The sequence below is a fragment of the Emys orbicularis genome, chromosome 5, assembly GCF_028017835.1.
Source record: "Emys orbicularis isolate rEmyOrb1 chromosome 5, rEmyOrb1.hap1, whole genome shotgun sequence".
NCBI classification, from domain to species: domain Eukaryota; kingdom Metazoa; phylum Chordata; order Testudines; family Emydidae; genus Emys; species Emys orbicularis.
In genome coordinates, this window is record NC_088687.1 from 70,400,195 (window position 1) to 70,426,498 (window position 26,304).

The 26,304-nt window shown below is 40.6% G+C and overlaps 1 protein-coding gene across 2 annotated transcripts in view; it reads left to right on the top strand.

Moving 5' to 3' along the window:
• The window catches only part of TLL1 (tolloid like 1), a 193,998-nt gene that overhangs the window by 98,005 nt on the left and 69,689 nt on the right, over positions 1–26,304 (top strand). For both annotated transcript variants that reach the window (XM_065404705.1, XM_065404706.1), the window contains exons 4-7: positions 2,225–2,377; positions 4,450–4,567; positions 19,904–20,082; positions 25,329–25,434. In XM_065404705.1, coding sequence (XP_065260777.1) covers positions 2,225–2,377; positions 4,450–4,567; positions 19,904–20,082; positions 25,329–25,434 — 556 coding nt within the window. The remainder of the gene's footprint in view (positions 1–2,224; positions 2,378–4,449; positions 4,568–19,903; positions 20,083–25,328; positions 25,435–26,304) is intronic.

Below are 26,304 nucleotides of genomic sequence, written 5' to 3' on the forward strand. Positions count from 1 at the left end.
TCTTTCCTGGTCTCTCTGTCATATCCCTCACTTGTCTGGAATCCCTGTTAACAGACTGTCACTTTGTGTTCAGAACATTTTAGTGGGGCTGCTCACAGAGAAAGGTACTATTCAACAGGAGTGAAGGTGGCAGAATTGGGCACTACTGAATAGGACAGACAGATCAACTTTTGCAAAAAGTCCATTTTAACCTGCCACCATGATATTTATACTAATTTATAAATTGCTCCAGAAAAGGGAAACAAGTAACTGTATTGTATGCAAGTCCTTGCATTCATCTTCATAATAATAGTAAAGATTATAATAATAATTAAATTGGACCAGAGAGAGAGAGAGAGAGAGAGAATGACTCTTTAATCTGGGCATTAGGGCACCCATTTAGGAGGTGGGAGACCCAGATTCCAGTCCCTTTGTGCCAATGAATATATAAGTATTTATACATAGTAGACAGTATCAATAGAAATGACTGAGAAAGACATAGCCTAGTGATTAGGGCACAGTCCTAGGAGTTGGAGGACCCAAGTCCAAATCCTTACTCCACATTAGTCAGAGCAGGGAATTGAATCCAGGTCTCCTACAGAATGCTATACCAGTTTTATAAGTGGGCAGCAGCTTCAAGCTTATCACTCACTACTCTTCTTCTTGTATCTTTAACTGTTAATTACTTGTTATTTACAAGGCCACTTGTGAGTTTATGCTTTGTCCATTATTAACCTCTGTTTCTGTAGTTCTATTTTCTTTTATTATTCATGCAAGGCTACAATGTTTTTTGTTGGTTTGTTTTTCATTTTTGACAAAGGACTGACCTGGCTTTAGTGCCTAACTCATGGAGTGGAGATAAGATTCCTCCATCCGGTCCTGGAGCTAAATGCCAAAGTCCCCTTGAGGGGCAGAGCTTAGGCAGCTCTTCACTCAGCTTGCTGGCTTTGTGAATCCTATTTTTAGGCAACGATTTCTCTCCATGCAATGTACAGGGAGTGTGGGTGCCTAACTCAGGTTTCAAGTATCAGAGGGGTAGCCGTGTTAGTCTGGATCTGTAAAAAGCAACAGAGAGTCCTGTGGCACCTTTAAGACTAACAGATGTATTGGAGTATTCATCCACGAAAGCTTATGCTCCAATACTTCTGTTAGTCTTAAAGGTGCCACAGGACTCTCTGTTACTCTTAACTCAGGTTTGTGGATTTCACAGGTGGCAGGGCACCTAAAAGTTAGGTGCTGCAATGCTGAGCGTTACAGTGCCTAAATCTTCCTTTTGAATCCCACCCTAACTTTCTACCTATTTGAGAGAGATTACCAATACTTAAAATTGGGAGTTCTGTTGGCTCTGGTAATATCTCTCAAAACAATAGAAATTTTTTATACCACCAGACCTTTCAAGGTGTAGGGATCTTTTTCTCAAGACAATTTAAGGCATATATAGTGTATGTCCATAGAATCCCAAACAGTTAGTTTCCGAAGAATATATTTTCTATGTCCTCAAGTACTTGACACTCCTATTTCCATCTGAAAATGTTATGTCTATTGCTATTACAATTAGCTCCTAAGACAGCTCACTACACTGAAAGAGTTCATCTTCCAGTGTGACTGGCCATCAGTAAAAAAGTTAAATGGACCATGCACAAAGTGGTGCAAAAGACATCAAGTAAACTAACAGTGCTTCCCTACAGCAGTGCATGCGGTTGCTCTTTCCCAGGCCCTGAAATAATATGGTTATCTCTGAAAGTAGCTAAAACTAAAACCAGGCATTTGCCCGGATAGAAGTGAAACAGGCCTAAGCACATTTGGTGGTATTGCCTCTGCCCAAAAGACTCTTCTAAACATCATCAATGGAAAAGAAAAACCCACCTAATTTTTAAAAGGTATTTTAAAAAAAAAGTCAAGGAATATTACTTAGAGGAAGCAGTTTTAGAAAAATGATATACTTTTTAATTGGAGAATCTAGAAGTAATCATGTTAGAAATGTTTCTTTAAGGTGTTAAAGTGCCTCTTTGCCTCATTGCATGTAAATTATGATAATGAAGATTGAGTCTTTCCATTTCAAGCACTTCTAACAAATATATTATTGTTTTTACATCGCACTGAAAAGCCGAATTGCTGTGTAAAAAGCTATGTTCTGTTATTAAAGTGCATAACGAAAACATGGAGCTTTGGCCTTGTAGAAAACAAATGTTTTCCTTTGTGAACTCTGTTGTCTCATATAGTGTTTTTTAAAATATCATTACAGGTTTTGAGCAAAACAATTCTTCTAAAGGAAGATCAACTGTAAAATTCTCAGGGAAAAATGAGAAAAACCGATTTCCCAGAGCTGCTACGTCACGAACAGAAAGAATATGGCCAGGGGGCGTCATTCCGTATTTTATAGGTGGAAATTTCACTGGTAAGACAAAGGGAGAAGAAGGATGAATGTCTTTTTTTAAAAACAGGTTCATGAAGAGCCTAATGTACAGCCAATTGAAGTCAATGGGAAGACTCTTATTGATGTCTGTTGGCTTTGGATGAGTCCCTAAGTAAATCTTTTCTGTAAATGTTTATCAGTGCATTAAAAAATTGTTCCCAAAGGCAATTTATATATAAAATTAGTCTATGATGTTTCAGAGGAGGTGAGAATGTTTGTTTGTTTGTTTTCATTGTCTAATTTCCTGCTATTTATTTGTAGCAGGATACAATTAAATCTGGCTCAAAACTATTGTGGCATATTCAGTACAAGGCTACAAGTGGCTTGACTGATAGGTGAATCCTGTTCAACTGACTGCATGAACAGACTGGGCCCAATTCATCTGTTCTATAATTCTTTAATGTACTTCATAGATGCACACATAAAATATTATTTGAAATAACCATGGAACTTTAAAATATACGAGGGAAGATTGTGACTTCTTAATAGAGATAATTTTAAAATAATATAATAATTTTTAAATACAGTATTATAAAAGCCTAAATACCACCCTGTAAAGCTGCAAAAAGATAAATACTAATGGGGAGGAAGAAAGACATTTAAAAAGAAAAAAAGGAGCGGGGGAAAAAAGGATTGAAAAAGAGAGAGAGAAATATAGAGCCAGCAGTGCTGTGCAATAACATCTTGCTAATTGTGCCCCAAGGGTATACAGAAAACTGAAAGAGCTTGGGAAAAGAAATGTAGTCAAGAAAGATTTAAAAAATATTTTAAAAAATTGCCCCAAAGCTCATAGCTGAAGGTCAGACTTGTAGTTTGGATATTTACACCACATTGCACTGAACATGACCTTTGTTTTAGGAATGACATTTTATTAAAGAGCGCTGAACAACTAAGTGTAATAAGTAATGTGAAATGTTACACACATTACAAGTTTCTTATACTGAAAGGTAAATTCCAAAACGCTTGTGTGTGTTTAAGAAAAAAAAAAGGGGGCGGGTTGATAGGTGGGATGAGGGAGTGACGGGGAAGCAGTGATCTTTCATCTTTAGGTCACTGACTTGAATCCAACCAAGTTTGGTAGTGGCCAACTATTATTACCATATGATGGGTCTTCAGTTTTTGTGTTAGTCTCAAAAATCTTCCCATTGGATAAGTCTCTGTATCACAAAAACTACTACCACAACCAACAGTAATTTGCAAGCTTGTTGTCAGTTTGAAAGAGCTAAGTATGTAATGGTATAGAGAATGAATTGTCTCCTCTAGTCCTTGAGGTGATTCCTTCAGGTCAGGATTTGGACACATTGGCAGAGTACAACTAACACAGCTGCTGTCCAGGTGGTTTCTGTTCTGTGGTCTGGTCCTAGAGACAAAGGGTGGGATTTTCAGAAGCTGGCCGAACTGTGTTTCTAATGAAATCAATGGTAAAACTTCAATTGATTTTAATGGGAGTGGAGATAAGCTAATGCTGAAAGCTTTTGAAAATCCCACTCATCAACTGTCCCTCTCCAGGCACATTAGTCTGGTATTTTTCATCATCACTAAATTTTCTTTCTCATACTAACTCACTCGCTCTCTTGCAAACACATGCACGCAAAGGAAAAAAAGAGAACATAGTTCAAGATTCCAAATGATCACAGGCTGTGGACAAATTGTTAAAAAACAGTCTAAATTCCAACTGTATAAAGATTAAAAAATGGGCTCATACACCCACATTTTAAGGTACAAATCTCTCAGGTGCACACTTTGTTTCCCCGTCTAGTGAACTACACACTTGTCTGGTTTTGGACATATAACTTTGCTTCTGATTTTTAAAAAAGTGGCCCTTTGTGCATAGACTTTGAAATTGCAGATATATTTACAGAACAAATTATTTGAATACCAATTCCTTCTTCACTTACCTTTCAAAACCTGAGGTATGCATTTTCTCACATTTTAAAATAACTGAATCTCTAGGTTTTTGCAGCAGTGTGTCATACTAAGATTAAAATGTAATGCCGGGAAGAAGGATGCAATTTTGAAAACCTTGTTTATTTCATGTTACACAATTCTTCCAGGCAGCCAGCGAGCAATGTTCAAACAGGCTATGCGGCACTGGGAAAAGTACACATGTGTTACATTCATTGAACGAAGCGATGAAGAAAGTTATATTGTATTTACATACAGACCTTGTGGGTAAGTAAGTACATGTGTTAATGGGTATTTGTACTGTATATCTTTGAGTACCAAAGAGTAAACAGCAATTTGTTAAAGTTCTTTGTCATTTTTTTCTCAATTTAACATCTGCAGGAATAGCTATGTATTCAATGTCTGAATCCTGCACACATTCAAATTGTCTCTCTAATAACTATCAGTCCATATTTTTGACTCTTGAGAAAATCTACATGGTGCGCAGGAAGGATTTTAAGCTTATGCCTCTTTTCTTGTATGTGACACTAGATAAAATTAGACAGACAAGGTAGATGAGGCTGTCTCTTTCATCAACAGAAGTTGGTCAATAAAAGATATTACCTCAACCACCTTGTCTCTCTAATATCCTGGGACCAACACAGATACAACAGCACTAGATAAACTTGACTGATACTGAGATATAAAGAATACACTGTACAATCTATGTGTATGTGTGTGTGAGCGTATAATGTATATTAGCGATACATAGGGTATATAATACAATGGAAAAAAATCCAGATATATTGGTGGATATTTCTCATACTTTTAGCATATGGGCTTTATTTATTTATTCTTAGCTCTATTAATTTCACTTGTCTCTATGGTAAGTTACATAATACACTTATTTTGCCTCGCTCCTAGTCTAGCTTAATCATACAAAATATTAACTCTTCCTTTGTATTGACTGTCCTTACTTTAGTTTTGTTTGAACAGCAAACCTCATGACTTTTCTGCACAATCCTTCTTCCAGTAATACAGTGAACAAAAAACAGGTCTTATTACTGATCGTTGTGATCAGTTACCTCACTCCATCCTGAAATGCTTCTCACAAATGCCGTTGATAATTATTCCAGTTATTTTCTGAACAAGAATTCTTGATTTTACAAATCAGTCAATGACCTTACTGCATATGCCATATTAACTTCACCTGGGGCTGATTACCCTTGTAAACACTTGCAAATTAACTCATCATCCTTAAAACGATCCTTTGATGTGGTGCCTACAAAAAGAAAAAAGAAGACAACAGTTAGGCTGCTGGTGTGCTGAGACACAGCCTATCAGGCTGACCAATATTGTCTTATTGTTTTCTTGTAATCTCCGTCTGTCCTTATCCATCTGTTGTCTCTTGTCTTATACTTAGGGCTTGTCTACATGGTGCCTTAGTCTGCACCATCTGGGGTGTAAATTTTAATGCACACTAGCTCGTTGTCCACTAACTGATCCTGTAGATCCTGGTGGTGTGCACTGAAAGTTCCCTAGTCCATGTTAACATAGTACTGTTGGAAATGGAGCTAAGAGCTAATCTGTCATTGTATCAGCAGATAATTATAAAGAATGCAGGGAGAGTGTTACATGCCTACAATTATTTAAATGAATGAGCAAAAGTGCTGCTGCATTTTGAGCTATCTAAAAGTGCTGAAGAAGCTTTGCTAGGAGAAAATAACAATTAATGATTCTTATGTTCCTGAAGCATAAGTTACTTCAGTAAGGTTGTCACCTCGCCAGATAAATAAGAGCATAGACTCTTTGGATAAATAAGGTCTGGTATGCACAAACAACTTTGGTACTATGTCTGGCATATGATTTTCTATGGAAAGGATCGAGTCAAAAGAGACACCAAGCCATTTGTATTCACTCTCCACTCCAGGACTGACACATCGGGAACTTATCTTGGTTCTTTCTCATGGCACTCTCCTGTGTTGATTTCTCAGCAAATTGTTATCACTATTTATTTTTTGTATTACTGAAGCACCTAGAAGCCCTAGTCATCTGCGAAGATCCCGTTGTGTGAGGTGCTGTACAAACACAGAATAGAGAGCTTCTCCAGAGAGCTTATAATGTAAGGGCTTGTCTACACAGCAACTTAATGCATGACAGGCTAATACACTGCAGATTCACACCCTGGCTTGTCACACACTAAATCACTATGTAGACAAACCCCAAGAATAAGACAAAAGACAACAGATAGGTACAGATAGACAGGGGAGTACAAGGAAACAATGGGACAGTATTGGTCAGTGTCCTAGGCAGTGGCAGCATGCCAGTGACCCGTTGTGAAAATTTTTGTAGGCAAAGGCAAAATTAAGAAGAATTTTTTTTGAATGAGTATTTGCAGATGATTACAGGGTGCTCCTCCGAACATGGGGAGCAGGAGGAGACAAAGCACAAAAGTGCTTGTTTGGAAATTTAACAAGTGGGTGATTGACATTGTTATCATGGGCTGTTCAGAGGTGATGGTTGACATCTTACGGTGAATGAGAGATGATAGGTACAGTGTGGATAAGCCATGAAGGGCCTTGAAAGTGAAGACAAGTAGCTAATTTTTGATGCAATAGAGGAGGGTGAGCCAACAGAAGATGGTCAAAGCAAGGGGCTAGGAAAATACTGTATTCTGAACGAGTGGGGCAAGATGGCATTTTTGAAGGCCAGAGAGAAGGATATTGCAGTAATCAAGATAAGAGCGGCTGAGAGCCTGAATGAGTTTTTGCTGTGTGGATAGGAAAGGCTGTATTTTAGAGATGTTATGCATAAAGAATTGGCAAGATTTAGACATAGCCTGGATTTGAAGACCTAGAGAGAGAGGTCTAAGTCAAAGGTAATACCCAGGTGATGGCCCTAGTGACAGGCAGGATGGTGCTGTTGTCCACAGTAATCAAGAAGGGAGGTAGCAGGAGGAGCTTGGGGGAAGGGAAAATTAAGAGCTCTGATTTAGCATGTTGAGCTTGAGCTAGTGGTTAGACATCCATGAGGAGATGTCAGAGAGACAGGCTGAGATTTTGGTTTGGATGGAAGGAGACAGGTCTGGAGTAGACACATAGATCTGTATGTCAACTCCATAAAAATGGTAGTTGAATTTGGTTTTGCATATATTTTTATAGAGATTTCTTATGGCATATCTGAATTTGTTCCTTCTTATTTCACAAAGGGCAGTCTTTGGGCCGAAGTGCTGAGCTATTTCTGAGTCTGATCCTTCCTCTTTAGAAAATCTGTAGTATCTTCCCAAAATGGCATTATAGTGAATTTCACGAGGAAACAAACAGAAAAATAACATATATATTGAGGTATAGTACTCTGCTATGCTAATCTTAAGTTTATATACACATCAACTGATACATTGCTTCTCTAATCTCTGTTTAATCAAAACTGGCCTGGTTTTCAGAAGTAGTGAGCACTGATTTCTGTGGGAACTGCAGTTCCTCAGAATCTCTGAAATTCAGCTCAGAATTTTTTGAGATGGCATATCATTATGAGCAATATGATCACTAACATAAAGGGTACAGTTACCAAGTGAGAGATTGTATCAAAGGGAAGAAAACTGCATTGTTTCATTTCCCACTTTTGATTACTCTTTGTATCTTCTGCTTCTCCATATTGGCCTTTGTTTTTTATGTTGTAATGAATGCTAATAGTGTGTGGCCATATATGAATTTGTTAATACATGCAATTTTCTTTTTAGCCCTTTCCCTTTATCCCACTTATCATCCACCACTTCCCACCATTCTTTCACTTTCTTCAAAATGTACTTTGTGACTATTCATCATCCATATTCTTTTTTTTCTCACTTTTATTAAAATAAAATAAAAATCTTACTCTCATAATTATTACTTAGAAGCTCCACAACTTCATCTCCATTTATGTTCTCTATTTTTTAATAGCTGGGTAATTCAAAGCTTCCATTACTGTTTGCCCACTCACAACCTTTTTGGTTTTGATTACCTACGGATCAGGTAACTCCTCGTCAGAAGGCTTGTAGCAATTTCCTCTACTCATATTATTCATTTTATTAGGTTCTGTTTTGAACTGTGGTTTGTCCTCATCATGTCTCATTTAATTAACACATTGTTTGAGATGGGACCAGGTATTGTTTCATCATCTATTACAGTTGAAAAGGCAAACACTGGTGAGTTGAAATTCCATAGTTAGTGGATGGTGGTCATTTGCACCTTCTAATTGCAGTATGAGCATTGGAAAATAAGGATTTATAGTATAGGGTTTATGATTATGTTACCAAAGCAATGTACATTGTTATTCTTGTCCACTGGTAATAAATATGGATGTAGTTATTTGATTGTGGTATGTAACATTTTCATCTCTAAACAGGTTGCAAGAGTGTGATGTTGTGTAAACCGCTAGTTGGTAATTACAATCTGTAATATTCTTTAAAGAATTGCTGCTTATGGTTCCTGGGTGATATGTGGAAACTGCTTGGAGATTCAGTCACTATATTATGCTGTATGGGAAGCCGAAAAAAGGGCTCAGCTTTTCCAAGTGGCACTTAATCTCATGCTCACAATAAATATTACTGAGAAAAAGAGCAAGTCTGTTTTGTATGTAGTGAGTCTGAAGAGGAACAATAAGTCACATTGTTTTCACACTGCAACATGCCTTTGATCTTTGTAGCAATTTTGGTTATTTACCTGCACACTTAACTATTTTCTTATGACAGACTTCATGTGATTTAGAACAATCACTGTTGATTTCCTTCAGTATGTGTGTTTGACAAAGTTGTCTGAAGTAAAGAAAACTCATATCTTTCATATCATGTTCCATATGCTCTAATCTGTACAGCTTCTAAATGGTCAAAAGCTATATGAACAAAATGCCATGTTTACATGCTACACATTACAGACTGGATTTTTAAAAAATGGATAAAAGTTATATTCTGTCTTTAAAAATATACTTATGCTTTAATGTTTTGTTTTAGTAGCTTTATTTCTTGCATGTAGAAATGACTGGCTATTTAAACAGGCTATACAGTTCTTTCATGGAGTTCAAAAAAGTAATATTTATATTAAAATAATCATATTAAAAGGTCTCTAATGTTAGTAATGACTACCACAGTCAAGCATGAAGAAAAAAAATCTGCTGCTGAAGGTAGGTCATAGTGAAGCTCTGGTCGTTTGCCCTTCATAATCCTTCAAGTCATAATCATGAATAGAGCTGGGTAAGTAGTGGGGGGGGGGCACAAGGAGTGTTACTGAAGGTTTTTGTGAACTGTGAATCACATTCTAATTCAGTCATGTTTGTACCCCTTTTTGTTTGCTGCTTGGAAGTTTGTATGAGAGTACAAAGTTTTGTTGGTATAGTCTGAATATTAACAGGAAATCAAATTTTGAACCTGTAGCAAAGATTTGTCTAATCAAGAAATGAAATTAACTTCTGGCTGAAGCAGAAGTAGTTTATAAAAGTTAAATCTTCCAGTCCAGGAAGAGAAATAACAGCATGTGACTTACTGAAGGTGACTAGTCATACAGCTTAAGTAGCAAATTGATGTAGACTTAGCAGTGAAATGAGGACAGACACATGGATGGATTTTACCTGGCAGACTGTAACACGGGAGGGGCTCTACCCACCCATCACCCATACTCTCCTATACCAGGCAGGTGTTACAGCACTCCTACTATGGGACCCATAACTCAGGGTAGTCTCTCCTCAGTCTACCTCCCAGGACTCAGCTCACTCTGAGGGGGACAGAGGGTGCAGAAGAGTGGGGACCTCCACAAAGTCTGACCATATCCTGCAAGCCAAAGGCCCATCACCAAAATCCCAGGTTTTTACCTCTAGGAACTGTTCATTTTATCCTTTAACCCCACTGGGAACAGGGAGTGCCATCTTGATCCCCACCTCTCCTCCCCCAACTACTACCCAATCCAGGCCCTCACATTCCACAACCATTTGTCAGTGCCTCCATCTGACATATGTGCACATAATCCCTGAAAAATCCAGGCCTTTTGTAATAGATATCCCTATGCTGTATCACTGAACCCCCTGTCTCCAGGAATATCCTAGTGACCTCTCTATTCACTTTCTTCCTTGTCTTGTCCACACAGGCTGATCTGCAGCTCCCTGCCAAACCCATCTTGTGAGCGTTTCTGACCATACTAACATAACCACTGGCCACAATTGCCTAATCAAGCTAACATCCCTCTGGATTCTATCCCTTAAATTGACTCCTGTGCAGTCCTCAAGATTATTCTTCCTGAGGTGAATAGCCAGCATGTGAGGGGGTCTGCTTTGTTCAACAATGAGAGCAGAAGTGGCATGAGCTGATCACACTGCATGCCTCTTCTGCCGAACCACTGGATGCAAACAGCTTTGGACCTGAAGCCTAGCTGAGATCTGCCTGCCATCCTGGCTGCCCTCTTCTACAGAGTGCTTCAAATCTGAATATTAAGTATGCTCTGGATATCCTCTGAAACAAAAAAGCTCACGGGGTTAGTTACTTTTTACTGTTCCCTGCCATCTTTTCCTTGGTGTGGACATACGTCCTGTAACACCTTGATTTCCTGTGCCCTATCACCTTTACTTTCCATGGACCAAAACCCCTGCAGCTGTTGATGTCACTGTCCCAATCCTGAAAGAATGAATGCCAAATATACTGAGGTCAAGAACACAGTCGCGCAAGGTTTTTTCTCAGTACCGCAGGAAATTGGTATCTTGTTAGGAAGCTGCCATCGCCATGTATGGACGGCTGCAGGCTCTGGATTTTTAGTAAGGCTTTCACTGCCTTTACAGGGCACAAATGTTCGTCTGAACATTCCTTCAACACCACATATTCCCTTCTGGTCTTTTTGAGGACCTTAACTGCCGGGACACTGTTCCTGTCGATTGTCGTACATTTGCTAAGTTCAGTGCTCGCTGGAACCTTCCCACAGTTGCCAAAAGCACTAGTTCCCTCACTCCAAAAGTGCCAAAGAGGGCAAAAATGAATGCCATCCTAAAATAAAATGGCCTCCCTCTCGTAGCTGCAGACCCATCCTAAAGCCTTTAATAAGACTGGGTTTTCACTGTTATAGGTAATGTTGTCCCTCTAGTGCCAACCCCTCCTGTACCACCCTTCTAAGAGCTTCTGTAGTGCCTGCCTGGGTCTGGGAAACCCACCAGCCTACTTGAGTAGGACAGGCCTGCTATCTCACCAGATATAGTGGAGAGAGCCAACCTGCAATGGGTCAGAGACACCCCATATTGCACCATCTGGTGTGTAGGTATGGGCCACCCATGATGAAGCCCTTCTTGAGCCCTAAATGCCATGAATTCTGTAAGGCTGGCTCATAGGCCCTGTGGGTATGTCTACATTGCAGTTATACACCCACAGCTTGCCCATGACAGCTGACGAGGGCTCACGAGGCTTGGGCTAAGGGGCTGTTTAATGGCGGTGTAGACATTCAGGCTCAGGTGTAAAATGAAGGCCCTCACCAGCTTCATTACCTGAGCAGTCTTAGCCAACTGTATATTTACAATATGGACCACTGATTGTTTTTTGCACCAGAAACACACTTTCTATTTTAAAAGCTTTCTCCCCAAATAGTGACTGCCAGCAGTATAGGAAAAACTTGAGCAAGGTAATGTCTCTTGTAATGTGCACACCACCTTCCTTGACAGTAAACCTATGCCTCCCAAGATGTCAGATTGTATCTGCAGTTCAGTCTTGAGCAACCAGTCCAAATGTCATATTGAAATGCCATTAAACTCCTCCAGAAATCTTTCTCACACTTTAAAATCTCCTTTCATTTCCTTTGTCATTCTGACAGTGGTGGGGGTTGTACAATCCAGAAGAACCTGATGCCAGATGCGTGCAGAATGCCTGACTAGGAGCCACCACCCACGCAAACTTTAGGTGCCCTCTGACTACTTGTTCCCGCAATGCAATTTTCTTTGCCCCTTTGAGAGTCCACGTCAGTGCCCTGACCAATTCTATCTTCTGTACAGGTAACCTTAGAAACACCCTGAACTGTGTCCAGTTCTAAGCCCAGGTATGTTTAAAGGTTGAGCAGGGCCTTCTATTTTCTCCATGGCGAGGGGGACCTTTGGGCACTCGGCAAGTTCTAGAATGCCTTGAGCAAGTACTCATAGTTGCCTTTCCCTAATCTACCCTACCTGCAAATAAGTTCAAGCTAGTGCACCCTATAACACATGCTATACTCCCGCACAGTTGCCCACTCCAACATGGAGCTGAATCTTTTGAAAGTGGCACGTGACACAGAGCACCCAATGGGCATGGCTTTATCAAAATAATGGCCTTCAAACTGAAACCCACACAAGGTATTGTCCCTGCTGTCACTTAAATGGCGAACTTCACAGTCATTATATGCTCAAAGCCTTTAACAGACTTCAAATTCTCTGCTCAGGATGGCATCTCACTCCCTCATATATTGGATTTGAAAAATAGCTGAAAATCCATTCCATAAATAAGCTGTTTCTTTTTTCTTGGGGTAGCCCATAACCAATTCCATAACACCTGTACCTTAATTGGAGAAGAAACCATTTCCATGGTTACTGCCTCCCCTGTAGCACCTCCCAAAACACTGGATCTTTGTGGACACCCTTTCCTACCACTCTCTTGGAACTGCCTTTTACCCCTATAACAGGAGAGGGTGCTTTGCTGACCCCCATCCTGCCTCCTACAGTGGTGTCTGCACTAGTATTGAGAGCAAAAATATTTCCCATTGTTAAATGCAAAGCATACATTCACTTTTAAATCTGCAGTTTGAAGCTGAGGTTTTGGCACTGGCAACCCTCTGTGAATGTCAGCTGGATGGGGTGATAAGGAGTCAGACACTCTAGACAAAGAGTCCTGTGTCACCTTATAGACTAACAGATGTATTGGAGCATCTGACGAAGTGGGTATTCACCCATGAAAGCTTATGCTCCAATACATCTGTTAGTCTATAAGGTGCCACAGGACTCTTTGTTGCTTTTTACAGATCCAGACTAACATGGCTATCCCTCTGATATTTGACACTCTAGACAAAATTCCTGGTCTATTTTACCCCAGGGTAATTCAGGTTCCTCTGCTGTCCACTGTTTAAATTCCCCACCATATGTTGCATATGCTCTCTCTATTAAGTCCTCAGACTTGAACAAGGAAATACATCTCTCGGGGTTCCTCACACAAATTATACCTACATGAATGTGAAAGTCCGTGGTCCAGTTCTCAAGAGTTTGAGGCACCTTAGATCTGTGGGATTTGTCCTAGTCTTTTCTGTCCTTTTTTCCATTCCTCGGTCTGCTCTTCCATAAACTGCAAGGTAAATAAATCCACAAACTCCCCCTTCCAAATCTTTACCTTAACCTCTTTAGAGAGATGAGTCCCAAGGGGCCGATTGGATCCCTGATAAGATCAAGGGCCTTTACCTGCCCTCTCTTCCACCTGTGTCTCGTTAAGAATGCTGCTGACCAATTGTGGGGGGGCCCTCCCTGACTGCTCTGTATCCCTTTGTGGAATATCAGTCCCGCTCCAAACCTGTGACATCGTTACACCCTCATCTGAGAGGGGCCCATCCTTCTCAGGAAAGCTGCTCAGCCTATGGGCCACAATGCCAATGGTTTCAATAGGTTTACCCCTCCCATCCCATGAGAAGGGGTGTCAGAGGGAAGAGTGACGTAGGCAGATACCCTTGCACCTGAGTGCCAAGGGCTGCAATCCCTTCTTTCGCTATGTGCCGGCTGCTGGTAAGCCCTACTGCTGTATCCCTGCTGGACTCTTGGTGGGTTATGGGGGCAAAGTGCAGGCCCCAGAATGTTCACCTACTCCTCGTCCACCTTCCTGAGGCTTGGACCCTCACTTTCCCATGGACCCATGGACCTCCTGTATAAAGGATTCAGGATCCCATCCGAGAGGAATGCACTCCTCTGACCCACCACCACCAAAGTCCTGCCCACCTGTTCTCCTCATTCCCTGACTCATTATATGCATCAGTTATCTTCAAGCCATTATCTGCGTCAGTTATCTTCACTCCTGTGAAGACTGAGCATATCCTTCCCCGTGGGATGGCAATCCAAGGCCAACAATTCAGGCAACTTTGCTGAAGAACGAACCCTCACCCTCCTCCACAGCCTCCAGTAAGGCCAGGCTGGGTTGCTCCAATGCATGTCCAAGGACACCCCTACTACCTACACCCCAACCCCACCACCTCACTCGGAGGGGTGGGGGTGGAGAAAGAGACCAAGCATTCTGCCTGACTCCTTCAGAGTGGCTCCTGGATTGGGCACCCGCAGACCTGCTGGCCATACCTTTGGCTGAAGCGCCATGAGCCCTTCCCCTTCCACCACCCATAGTAGGAAGGGAGGGGGCATAACCAGACACAAGGAGCATTGTGCTCCTGCAGCAGCCACAGCACACCCATGGTCTTCCCTCCCATGAGCAGGTTGTGGGGGAGCAGTTGCCACAGACCTGGCCCTGGCAGGGCTGCCCAAGGACACAGGGCCCTTTGCAGCTGCCTTAGTGACATCGTATGACCTACTGTTTCCCCCATACCCCCTCAAGCAGGGGTGTGTGTGCGTTGCCACAGTTGCAGGCTCAACCTGGGCTGCACCACCTTAGAACCCAGCTGCCCATCAGCTTCCCCATGCAGTTCTGAGCCTCCCTGCCCTTGAGCAGGGAAGCCAGCAAGGAATCCCTCCCTAAGGGGGCTCCTGCTCCAATAGTGGTCAGAACCTCCATGCTGGGGGGAAGGGATAATTCTTACCTATCTTCCTCTGCATACTATTGGCAGCAGCTGCTGCTGCTGGAATGGTAAGTAACCCTTTCTCTGCTGGAACAGAGCTGAAGTGCAGGCACCTGCTCCAAGTTAAATCTTCTGAGCTTGGGAATGCTGGCCAAATAGCACTCTTTCCCCCTCCACCCCGCCTAACTGCCCAATGCGTGCCAGAGACTCCAAGGATGGTGAGGAGGAATTACCTGGTGTCCCTCAGTGAGTGACTCCCTCCCTCCCTGCTGGGGCTGTCCTTCTCTGCCAGGAGCATCAAGTTCCCCCACCAGTTGAGGAGTGTGGGTGGCATTTCTGAATATTGAGTAGTCGAATGAATGCCCACTCTACACAGTTTGCAAACATTCAGCAAGCTGAAATTATTTCTAGTAAACTATCACAGAATAGTTTTGAATATCAAACAAATCAGTAAAAATCATGATCTATTTGTGGACAATTTGTGGAAAGGACCGAAAGGGATAAATTCATCAAATCAGAACAAATATTTGGCCTTCTCTATTCATGTGCCATTTTAAAGCCTAGTCTGGGAATAAATGAGTTTGGAACAAACAAATGGAACAAAAAATTGCATATAAATATAGACCAAAATGAATGTAAGGAAAATAATGTGATTTTGACTACCAGACTTTTACCAAGAATTATATTTGAAGGTGGAAGAAAACTACTAACAATAATTTTCCTTACAATTTTATTCCTGATGAAAATGTCCAAGGCAGACCACTATTGCTAACTTTATTTCTATACAAGTGCCAATCCAATTTCCACTTTACCTAGAGGCATTTTGGACTGTGAATAGAAGGGGTGTGCTTTGACCAGTAAAGTGATTAACAATATTGCTTCATATTGAGTTCTCTTTTGTGAATTACAGATTGTTTTCCTCTCTATGTAACCAGAGCAAAGGGTGTAATCCTAGTGGGTTTGTGGAGTTCTGCATCATTTTCATCCACAGCACCATGCAGTTAATGTCATGGTGAACTGCTATTATCATTCAATAGGGTGCTTTAAAGTATCATGTTCTGTAGTGTGCAGCTGTTTAACTCGCCAAAAAACTGAGACTAAGATCCCACAGGTTTCCCCTTCCCACTCATCAATTTTAAGACATATTTTATGGCAGCTCAAAAGGCCCTTATTTTTCAAAGAATAGCGGTAGTAATCACTGCACTTTCTCTCTGCCAGTTGTTTCTCTTTGCTCACCATTATTGATCAGCTAGACTGATTACTGGAATTAGAGATTCATAAATAGTTACCATCTTCAACTGCTGTCTGGTGCAATAAAGATTAAAGGAGCTTTAAAGTCTGCCTGTTGGCTGAGTTTGAGAAGGATGACAAGTGCTCATACTGCAGAGAGACGCCTGGGCCTTGTGCCAAGCACACCTAAATATGTGGTCACAACAAAGGTATTGCAAATCAGTGCCTTTTGATGTATCACTTTTTTAATATTCTTGACCCTTTGACTCCATTTTGTTGTTTGAGTGATCAGAATGTTGTAACTTCATTGGATGAATCTGATGTGTGCATGGCAGGGCACTCGATGCAGTAAATCCTAATGACACCCCTACCCTCCTGTATTCTAGACTACTACTGTTATTTTAAGACTCAGTGTTTACTGTTGACTGCTGTTCTCCTTTGAAGTAGAAAAAGATAATCAAAGAGCTTGCCTGCAATAATCAAAGTTAAGAAATTGCCATAATCAGCTGATTTTTTAAAAATAGGCTGATACTCTTTTTAACATAATTTGGTTGCTGAACTTGAGACACCTGAAGGGGCCTGATTTTCAGAAAGGCCTGTCCATTTACCTTCTGAAACCAGGACACCTTTAAAGTATCTCAAATTGAGCACCCAAAATTACTATTTACTTTTGAAAAACTTGGCCACATTGTCTCGCTTTAGTGGGAATAGCAGTAAAATTTCACAAAATCAAGGAATATACTATAAAAAGCTACCTCATTTTGTGATATAAAACCCAAAGGTCCCTAGGACAATATTTTACACTACTGTTATTCAAAGGCAAATAATTAGTATTTGTTTTACATATCAAACATTTTATGTGATTTTTATGTGCTGTGACCGATGTTTTGGGTTTTTTCAAATCACATTGCCTAGCTTTCGAAACTAATAGAGCAGAATCTTGAAAGGTTCTATGTTGCTGTTGGAGACAGAATGAAGAAGAAGAAGAAAACAAAACAGTGAAGAGTATTGACTGTGGTTGAATTTTATCGGACTATGCTATTGCCTCATGATTTGAAAAAGTAATTGACGGTGGGATATAAGACTCAAAATAGGCTGGTATAATACTGACTGAAGACGCTATTGCCTTCTTTGTAAATACAAGGGAATTGGCTCAAACTAAAATAGCCAATCCATATGTTTTATTATATTTAAAAAATGTTTTCCCCCTAAATATGCAGTCTCAGTTACCCATTGTTGAGGCTCGTCTGCAATTGAGTTAACAGAGTCATGTAACCCTCCAGTAACAGAGCTCTGGCAGTAATATGGTACCATCTTGGATAAACTGTTAATTATTTTTAGTTTATTTTTTCCTTAGATTGCATTTTGAAATATGATGTAGAGATCACTTGAGGGTTACAGAGAGGAGGTGCTTACATTATGCTGGTACCTCTTCTCTCTTCTTGCTTCCTTGCTAGGTGTAATTCATTTTGTGCCTTAGCTTTTCTGATTTGTCTCTACATCTTTGTGCTATTCCTCTGAACTGCTCCTTAGCAATTCATCCATGTTTTCACTTTTTTTAGGATTCTTTTTTTTTATTATTTTAAGGTCATTAAAGAGCTTGTGATGGAGTCATATTCTTATTATTTTTGCTATATTGTACACAGTAGATAAAATGATAGAGACAGATGTGTGTCAGAAATCTCAGCCAACCATTTGATCCCAAATATCTCTCCATCCCTATAGGTTTTGCTTTAATCTCTATTCTTTCCTTTTCCTGTCATAGTGAGCAGACTACATTTTTCAAGCCCTTCCAAAAGAGCAGACATCTCAGAAGAATGCTGAGTATGGATGCCGAAAAGGGCATACCAGCCCCATTAGATTACATTGGAATCATGAAAGCACAGAAAAACAGGAATGAAAAATGAGAGCAATTGTGAAGCTGGCTTTTTTTTTACCACTCCCTCAGAAAAATATGACTCTTCAGGTTGAAGACTCTTATCCAAGAAAAAGGGAGAGGGAGAATAAGTGGACCATTTATTTCTGGACTACAATCTCCCAGTATGGAAAGATTACTTTTGTGGGTCACATTATCTGTCACATACACCCAGAAAAATCTTTGGGGGGGAGGGAGGAGGAGAGATGGCATTCCTGTTTACTCAAGCATAGGAGTATCCTGGGATTCTAAACCTCATTCACTCCATTTCAGGGTTATCTACAAAGTATTCATCTTTCTTCTGTGCTTTCTTCTGTGAGTTAACAGATGTTAGGTAAATCTTCAAAGGGTTATGGTATCGTTAACATTTAATATTTCTAAAACCCTGCAACCATAATTAATGAAGTAGCGTGAATTTTCAGATTAAATATGAAAGATTTACCTACTAGCCAACCAGACTTGAGTGACTATGAAATCTGGACGAGTGTTGGTAAGAAGTACAACAGAGATAGACACAGCAGGAATCTACCCCCTGCTCCCTGCTGCTTCTTCTCCACTCTCCCCTGCTCCTGGCCCTCCCAGCTATGGAAGTCTGGTTGAAAGATTAAGGTATTGGACCCAAACTCATAGCTTTTGTGTTCTTATTAGAAACAAAACTTTGGCCTCAGACCATTTGGTGGTTCTGGACTGAGTCAGAAATACAACAGGAATGCTATAGAGGGTGAGTCGTTGCGTGTTTTTAGAGTTGGGGGATTTTATGGAGACACAAGTCTGTGGGGCCTGGTGAAAGGTTTGGGAAAATAGATGTAGACACAATAGTTTTCTAATTCAATTTCTGATGTGACTTAGGCACCAATCCATCAAAGCACTTATGTACATGATTAATTTTAAGCATATGAATAGTCCCAGTGTAATCAATGGAGTTACAGTGGTATGAAAACTAGTGTTTTACTATTGAGAGGAGACTACCTGAGAGAAGATTCAAGTCCAGTATGGTTAGTCATGGAGACTTTACTTTTATTCTTTTTTTATTTTTTATTTATTTGTCATAGAAAGCATTTTTAGACTTTAAAATAGGTTTTGCTCTTTGCATACTGAAGTGGAACATTCCCCATCCATTCTTTCTTGAGAGAGGGCAACCTCTCTCTCCAAGCCAGAAAGCATGAAGAGGTGAAGGGTTTTTGGTGTGTACTGTCTCCTCTACTGGGGGGGGGGGAAAGATGTTTCTTAATGGATCCTTATTCAGGGAATGTGGGAGAGGAATTTGAAAAAGCTGATGACAGAACTTCCTAATGATCCAGAGATGACTGCAGTAGATGCTCCACTCCCAAGCAGAGCAGTAGAGGGCCAATCACTTCCCCTGCACACCTAGTGGTGTTATATGTGCTACTCTTATGTGAAAGACAGCACAGAAGCAGCACAACACCGCAAAAAAGACTGATTTTAACCACAGTCATTTTATTTTATTTGTTGGTTTTGGTGTACAAATCTCCTTTGTTTTTCAGAGTGACTCCAAGGACACAAATAACAGTCCATTAGGTCACAAGTGGCACCTTGGATAAAGAAATTCATTCTAATAGTTATATATAATAATACTCTGTATTAACTACTGTAAATACTAACTTCAGCTTGTTGTAGCACTGTCGTGTAATGTACTGTATGGATTTTTTTAAAATTACCCTCTAGAAAAATTTTATTTTTAAGTTGTTTTCTTGAAAGTCTTAATCTCTATTGATATTTTGATTACAGGTGCTGTTCTTATGTGGGTCGAAGGGGGAATGGTCCTCAGGCTATATCTATTGGCAAGAACTGTGATAAATTTGGAATTGTAGTTCATGAGCTAGGGCATGTGATAGGCTTTTGGCATGAACACACACGACCAGACCGAGATGACCATGTAACCATCATTAGAGAAAACATCCAGCCAGGTGAGACAATTTGATAAGGGTTCTTAGGTTATATTATTTCACTGTTTATTTTTGTTCTATTGAAGATTGTAACAATTTTTACACTTTTTAAATGAGTCTTTTCAATTAAAATAATTACAATTGAGATTTTGAGTATTCTTAGAAAATTCAACATTCTAATAAACTAGCCAAAATTAACATTTTTACATTTACACCATTCTTTTTATCTGGAGGGATCCCAAAATGATTCAAACTATATACTGTGTATACAGTACCACTAAAGTGTAATCATGTCTGGAGTGGAGAGAAACAGCCAAATAGACAGCCAGTTAAACAACCTGGAGGGACTCCAGGGAAAACCACTAGTCTTATGAAAAGAGCCGTGGGACCTTTCATGTTCATACAATGGAGGCAGGACTGTGGTTTCATGGTAAAGATAAGTAAAATTGTGACAAGGCTTGGAAAATGAACTAAACACTAACAGAAATTGTTTTTTGACAGAAAATTTAGTTTTTCTCTAAGTAACATTTTTTGTGACAAGTGTCTGCTTTATGTGGAAACATTTGCGTTTCCATCAAAAATCAAAAGTTTTCTGTCTTCAGTCAGAAAATGTTTGGTTTTTCAATGAAAATCCAACATTTTCCATGGAGGAGAACCTTTCCGACTAGCTCCATCCAATGCTTACTTGCCCTGAGTCTAAACCTATTCACCATGCTGAACTATACTGGTGCCTAAGCCTCACCTGCACCAAGCCACACCCCCTACTATATGTTCTCCTACTGATTGTATACTACTGGGTGTGGGCCTGTTGGGTGAACTCAGTTCTTCTAATTAATGCTGCCCACTCAAATAACACTGGCTAACTTAATTCATGCTGCCTCCAATAAATGAGTGCTGGGCCACTTCCCATACTCCTAAATAAAATAGTTAATGCTGTTTTGCTCAACAATAAAGTTATGCTGGACAGCATTCTCCCTACCCACTCATTAAATAAATATATGATCTCATTCCTATCACACACATGTACAAGTCCCCAAAGCCCTCTGTTGCAGTGGCACACACATGACTATGTACCGTGATCATCCTGCAAAACCCTCTACTCCAGGTGGAAGAAGTAGCAGGCCCCTGCTTGACAACCCTGCTCCTTAAAAGTGACTTGTATGATAGTCAATTTACCTAATTGTGAAGTAGGGAGGTTGAGATTATCTTGTCACGATATAAACCTATGATTCCAGAGACTCTGTATTTCAAAGTTGATGTTTTAGATGCTAAAGGCCTGATTTTCAAAACTTCAGAAGCCCATGTTGACATGGAAATATGCCTTTGCAATTTTGCATCAAATTTGCATTCACAGTTATGATGATTGTATAAGCAAAACCAATACTGGTATGCAAATTGGTATGTGGTTATCTGACTAGCCATTTATACTCCCAGATTTAAATGCATAAACAAATCAGGTTTACAATCTGGCCCATACCATTGAAAGTTTTATTCTTATTAAATGTTCTTTGCAATGCTTATCTGACCTGTTCTTGTTGGAACCAGAGTTGGGCTACAGAAGCTGATTTTGGCCAACAGAGACAAGGACAGAAGAGCATCTCATAGAAGATAAAAATTGCTACTTCTGCTAGCATGCAAATACTGTACTTGATTCTACAAGCCTATGTTGCTGCAGATACATTTAGTTGTACAAATTATTCATATTTAATTCAGGTGAGTTCTTCATGGCACAGTAACAAGTTTGAAATACAAAATTATGTTTAAACTTCTGGGAGATAAAAATGGCTTTTGGTAAAATATAGATTATAGTTAACAAGCAATTTAAATTGGTTTATCAGCAATTTTCATTTTTATTATCAAATGTGGGCGATCATGCTGAGCATGAGAAGCAACGTAATCTAAAGGCTAGGGCTTAGAGTCAGGATGCCTGGGGTTTATTCCTGGTTCTGTCTCTGACCTGGGTGACTTTGGCCAAGTCACTTCATCTCACTCTGCCTAAGTATCATCATTTGTAAAATGGAAGTAATGATACTTAGCTGCTTTGGAAAGCATGTGGAGATCTACAGATGAAAAATACTATGCAAGAGCAAAGGGTTATATTTATTTATTAGCTATTTCAGTCACAACAGCAGAGCATTCTGCAAGAGACAACAGATGACAGCTATGATCTAATCTAATTTTGTTGTCACTTCTTTTATGCCTAATACGCACTAGCAATATTTCATCCTTTAATTTGCCTTATAGCAAGATCAGATTGTTAGTTTCCCTCTCCTGACAACAGGTTGAGGCAGAACAAACTTGCATTGTCAGTTTCTTTCTTGCTCTGCCTCCCCCCGACACCTTCTATCCCCTTTTATAATATAGGTTGACAATCACTAATCAGATTGTGCCAGTCAGCAAAACCTGCCTACTGAAATCATTTACACTACTCACAGTAATAAGCAGAGTTGGGCCCATATTGTGAAAGGTATTTAGGCACCTAACGCCCATTGATTTAAATGGGAATTAGGCACGTAATTATCTTTGAGGATCTGGGCTATATTCCTTAAGCAAAGGTTTGTACTAGAAGCGCAAATGTTGGCTTGCTCAAGGAAGGTCCCTACCTTACCTAACTTTGTCCTTATTGCTCACGCACTGATGACTTGATAACTTATGATTACTCCCTAACTTTTTCACACATGCACATAATTTTAATTACATTTGCATAATAATACATATATAATAAATACATCCTCAGCAACTTTTGCACATATTCAGGATTGACACATGTGCAATGTGTTACGTGCTTGTGAGGGACGTATGGGGTTGTAATTAAAGTTTTGAATTGTACTGTGAGGGAGATGTGTAGTCTTTAGAGTGTTTCCTTAACAGTTGGAGTCCAGTTCCTTTTGATGATACAAACAGTCTGTTGCTGTCAGTGGAAACATCCTGTGTGGTCTAAGAAGGGTGCTATAACTTGGCATATCCTAGCTTTTTAGGATTTTCACTGTGGGAGAGGGTGTCACACTTAACCAACTTAAATCCCTTTAAAACATTTTCAGAATGGAATTATAATAGCGGATCAAGTCTTAAAAGAAATATGAAGATACAGATTAAACAGATATAGGATATTTTAGAGTCCTACAAAATAAATAGCCTAACAGGATAAAATCAAGAGAACTTATTTTTCAGTATATGGGGTTTTTCTGCTTTCATCTTCACAGTGCTTTTGTTTTATTTGTTAACCAATTGCTCAGTGTTTGTGCAGCAGTGTTTTATTTTGCTTTTAGTGCCTTATTTTACCAGATGGCTTGGGTAAAAGAAGAATCTAAATTACACAGCTCTTAAAAACGCACAACATAACATGCAGTTTCGAAAATCTCTTTAAACTAAGCCAGACTCATTATGTTTTAAATATTGCACTACATGCAACTGACGTAAGCTAAGAGTTAAAGTTTGTGCCCTGAAAAAGCCATTGTATGATTTCTTGGTCTTAAAGCAATATTTAAATATTTTAATTTGTGGTGCAATGAAGCTGTTAAGATTCACACCATACTCCTTGGAATGGGACTTTGAGCAGGACTGGCAGGGAACAGACACATCTCATGGTTCTTAATCTGAAGTGTTGAAAGAGGTTCAGACTCTTCTCCCGCTACCCTCTGAATCCACACATTGCACATATGCTCTTCCATACTTCTGTGTGCTGCATCCTGGACTCCTATGTATGCTAAAAGGGGTTGGGTGCAGTAACTGCTCCTTGTCCTCCTTCAGGCTTTGCCTGTGATTGGTGGATTCATGTCACAGGGAGAACTTGTTGCCACCCAGACCTGTATGTGAATGGGTACAGTATTTACCTTCCTCCTGGGTTGGGACTGCCATTCTCAGGCCACCCGCCCTTCGCCTTGCAAGCTTCCACCTTCCTCCCTAGTTCCTAGCTGAAGCTGTTAATGCCCCTTCTTGTCAGACCCTTTGGGCTTAGTCTTCAGTAATTGGAGTCAGAAAGGCATTTCCATCAAGAGGAAATTGGCATGTGCAGTGAGGGTGTTTTTGATTTTCTGTTAGTGTCCAGGAGGTTTGGCCAGTATTGTTCATTAATGTAAGTAACAACTTTTGGCAGGAATCCAGTGGATTTGGGTTTGAGCAAAGGTCAGTTTGCATATTTGTATACTGACAAGGACCAGTGGCTTTGGACCGGGACCTGAGGTTGCTGGAAGGGCTGGAAGTGAGCCTCTACTTCTTACACAGATCAGGGCATCTCTCACATGTGCCCCGAACAGTTGCATAAGGTTAGGGTGGCAGGGGTAGTTGGAAGTTGGCCCAAATAGCTGTTGTGGTAGAAGGGGACTGAAAGGGTAGCCTCTACTTAAGCAAAGTCACTTTGGTAGCCAGCCTGTGGAAACCCCACTGAACAGCTATCTCAGGGGTGGGCAAACTATGGCCCGAGGGATCTGGCCTGCGGGATTTCCCCCCGTGGGCCTGAACCTCTCCTGCTCCCCACCCTCCAACTCCCTGCCCTAATCCCCCTGCCTGCACCTCGCATCCCTTCCTGAATCCCCAACACCCTGCCTTGAGGCCCCTCATACACCCCCACCCCTCCTGCACCCCAACCCCCTGCCCTGAGCTCCCTGCCGCACCCTGCACCCCTCCTGCACTCCAACCCCCTGCCCTGAGCCCCCTCCCACAGTCAGCACCCCTCTTGCACCCCTGTCCTGAGTCCCCTCCTGCACTCCGCATCTCTCCTGCACCCCAACCCCCTTCCCTGAGCCCTCTCATGCACCCCGCACCTCTCCTCTGCCCCAATCCCTTGCCCTGAGCCCCTTCCTGCACACCACACCCCCCCACACACACCCCGCACTCCCTCCCGCACCCCAATCCCCTGCCCCGGCCCTGCATACAATTTCCCCACCCAGATGTGGCCCTCATCCCAAAAAGTCTCTGCTGGGCTGTTTGTGATGAGGTGGATTTTTTTCTTCTACATTGATAGCTAAGTTAGTGAATGTTGTGGCCTCCACATTTGTCATAAGTTGGTGTTCTGTGTCTTATTCACTTACGGTGCATAGGTGAATGAAACAGCTAATTTATATGTATAGTAGAATAAAGTTAGTAGTGGGTGTTCTAAGTGCATGGATCTTCCTCCATTCATCCAGTTAATAAAAGAAGTTAACTATTCTAAAGATTAGATTCACTAAGATCCATGAGTTTCTGTGAATGGCATTGTAGCTCTTTTCCCCCTTCCCCCACCTTTATCAAAAGATTCATCTGAGACTTTGCTTATGACTTATTTGTAGGTCAGGAATACAACTTCCTGAAGATGGAGCCTGGAGAGGTGAACTCCCTTGGGGAACCATATGATTTTGACAGCATTATGCACTATGCCAGGAACACCTTCTCAAGGTTGGAGTCTCAGGTTATACCTTTTGACTTTTAATTCCATTCCTGTGTGTGAAAACTAGGAACCATAGATTTAACAATGGCATTTCCAGAACAGCTTTAAAATATTATATTCCTTCAGCAGAGAGTGTTCCAACAGAAGTCAAAACACAGCTTGTTGGTTTTCTTTAAATCCAACTATGTAGGATAATTTGATTATTTTTTTAGAAAGACATTGCTTAATGTCCCCACATGATATTCAATTTCAAAGCAGCCTTTAATCTTGTTTTAATTTAGATTTAATGTAAAGATAACCTGGAAGCCTCGTTTCATAATAGTTGTCTATTATTTTGTAAAACCTCATATGCTGCAAAAAAATTAAATTTAGAAGAATCAAGCACATGAAATATTTAAGTATGTGTTCCTTTCTCTACGAGTGAAATTCACTTCAATACACAAAGTCTAAGTAATTGTGTACCTCTGTGGGTGTAGTGAGTGAGATGTAAGTCTGGAAAATTTACCCCAAAAACCAGGGCCATGGGAAAGGGCTGAACTAGACTAGAGACTGCAGCTCATTCTGTGCTGTTCATGGTGTTAGTGGCATTAGAGCCACACAACCAAGAATCCCATTGTTCCCACATTGGGAGCTCCCACATTGCTGCTCCACTGCTGGTTATCCTTGCACAGCCTGCCTATGAAGTTTGAGTGTGGGGAAGGGTCTTTCACCCATAGTGCTGATTATATTTCATACCTGTAGCTCAGCCACTAACCACCCTATATAAATGTTATCATTGTAATGCCAATGGACCCCACAAGGGTAAAGTCTGTGGAGGAGGATTCAGGTTCAAGTCCCTGCTCCATCCCAGACTTTGTGTGAACTTGGGCAAATTGTGT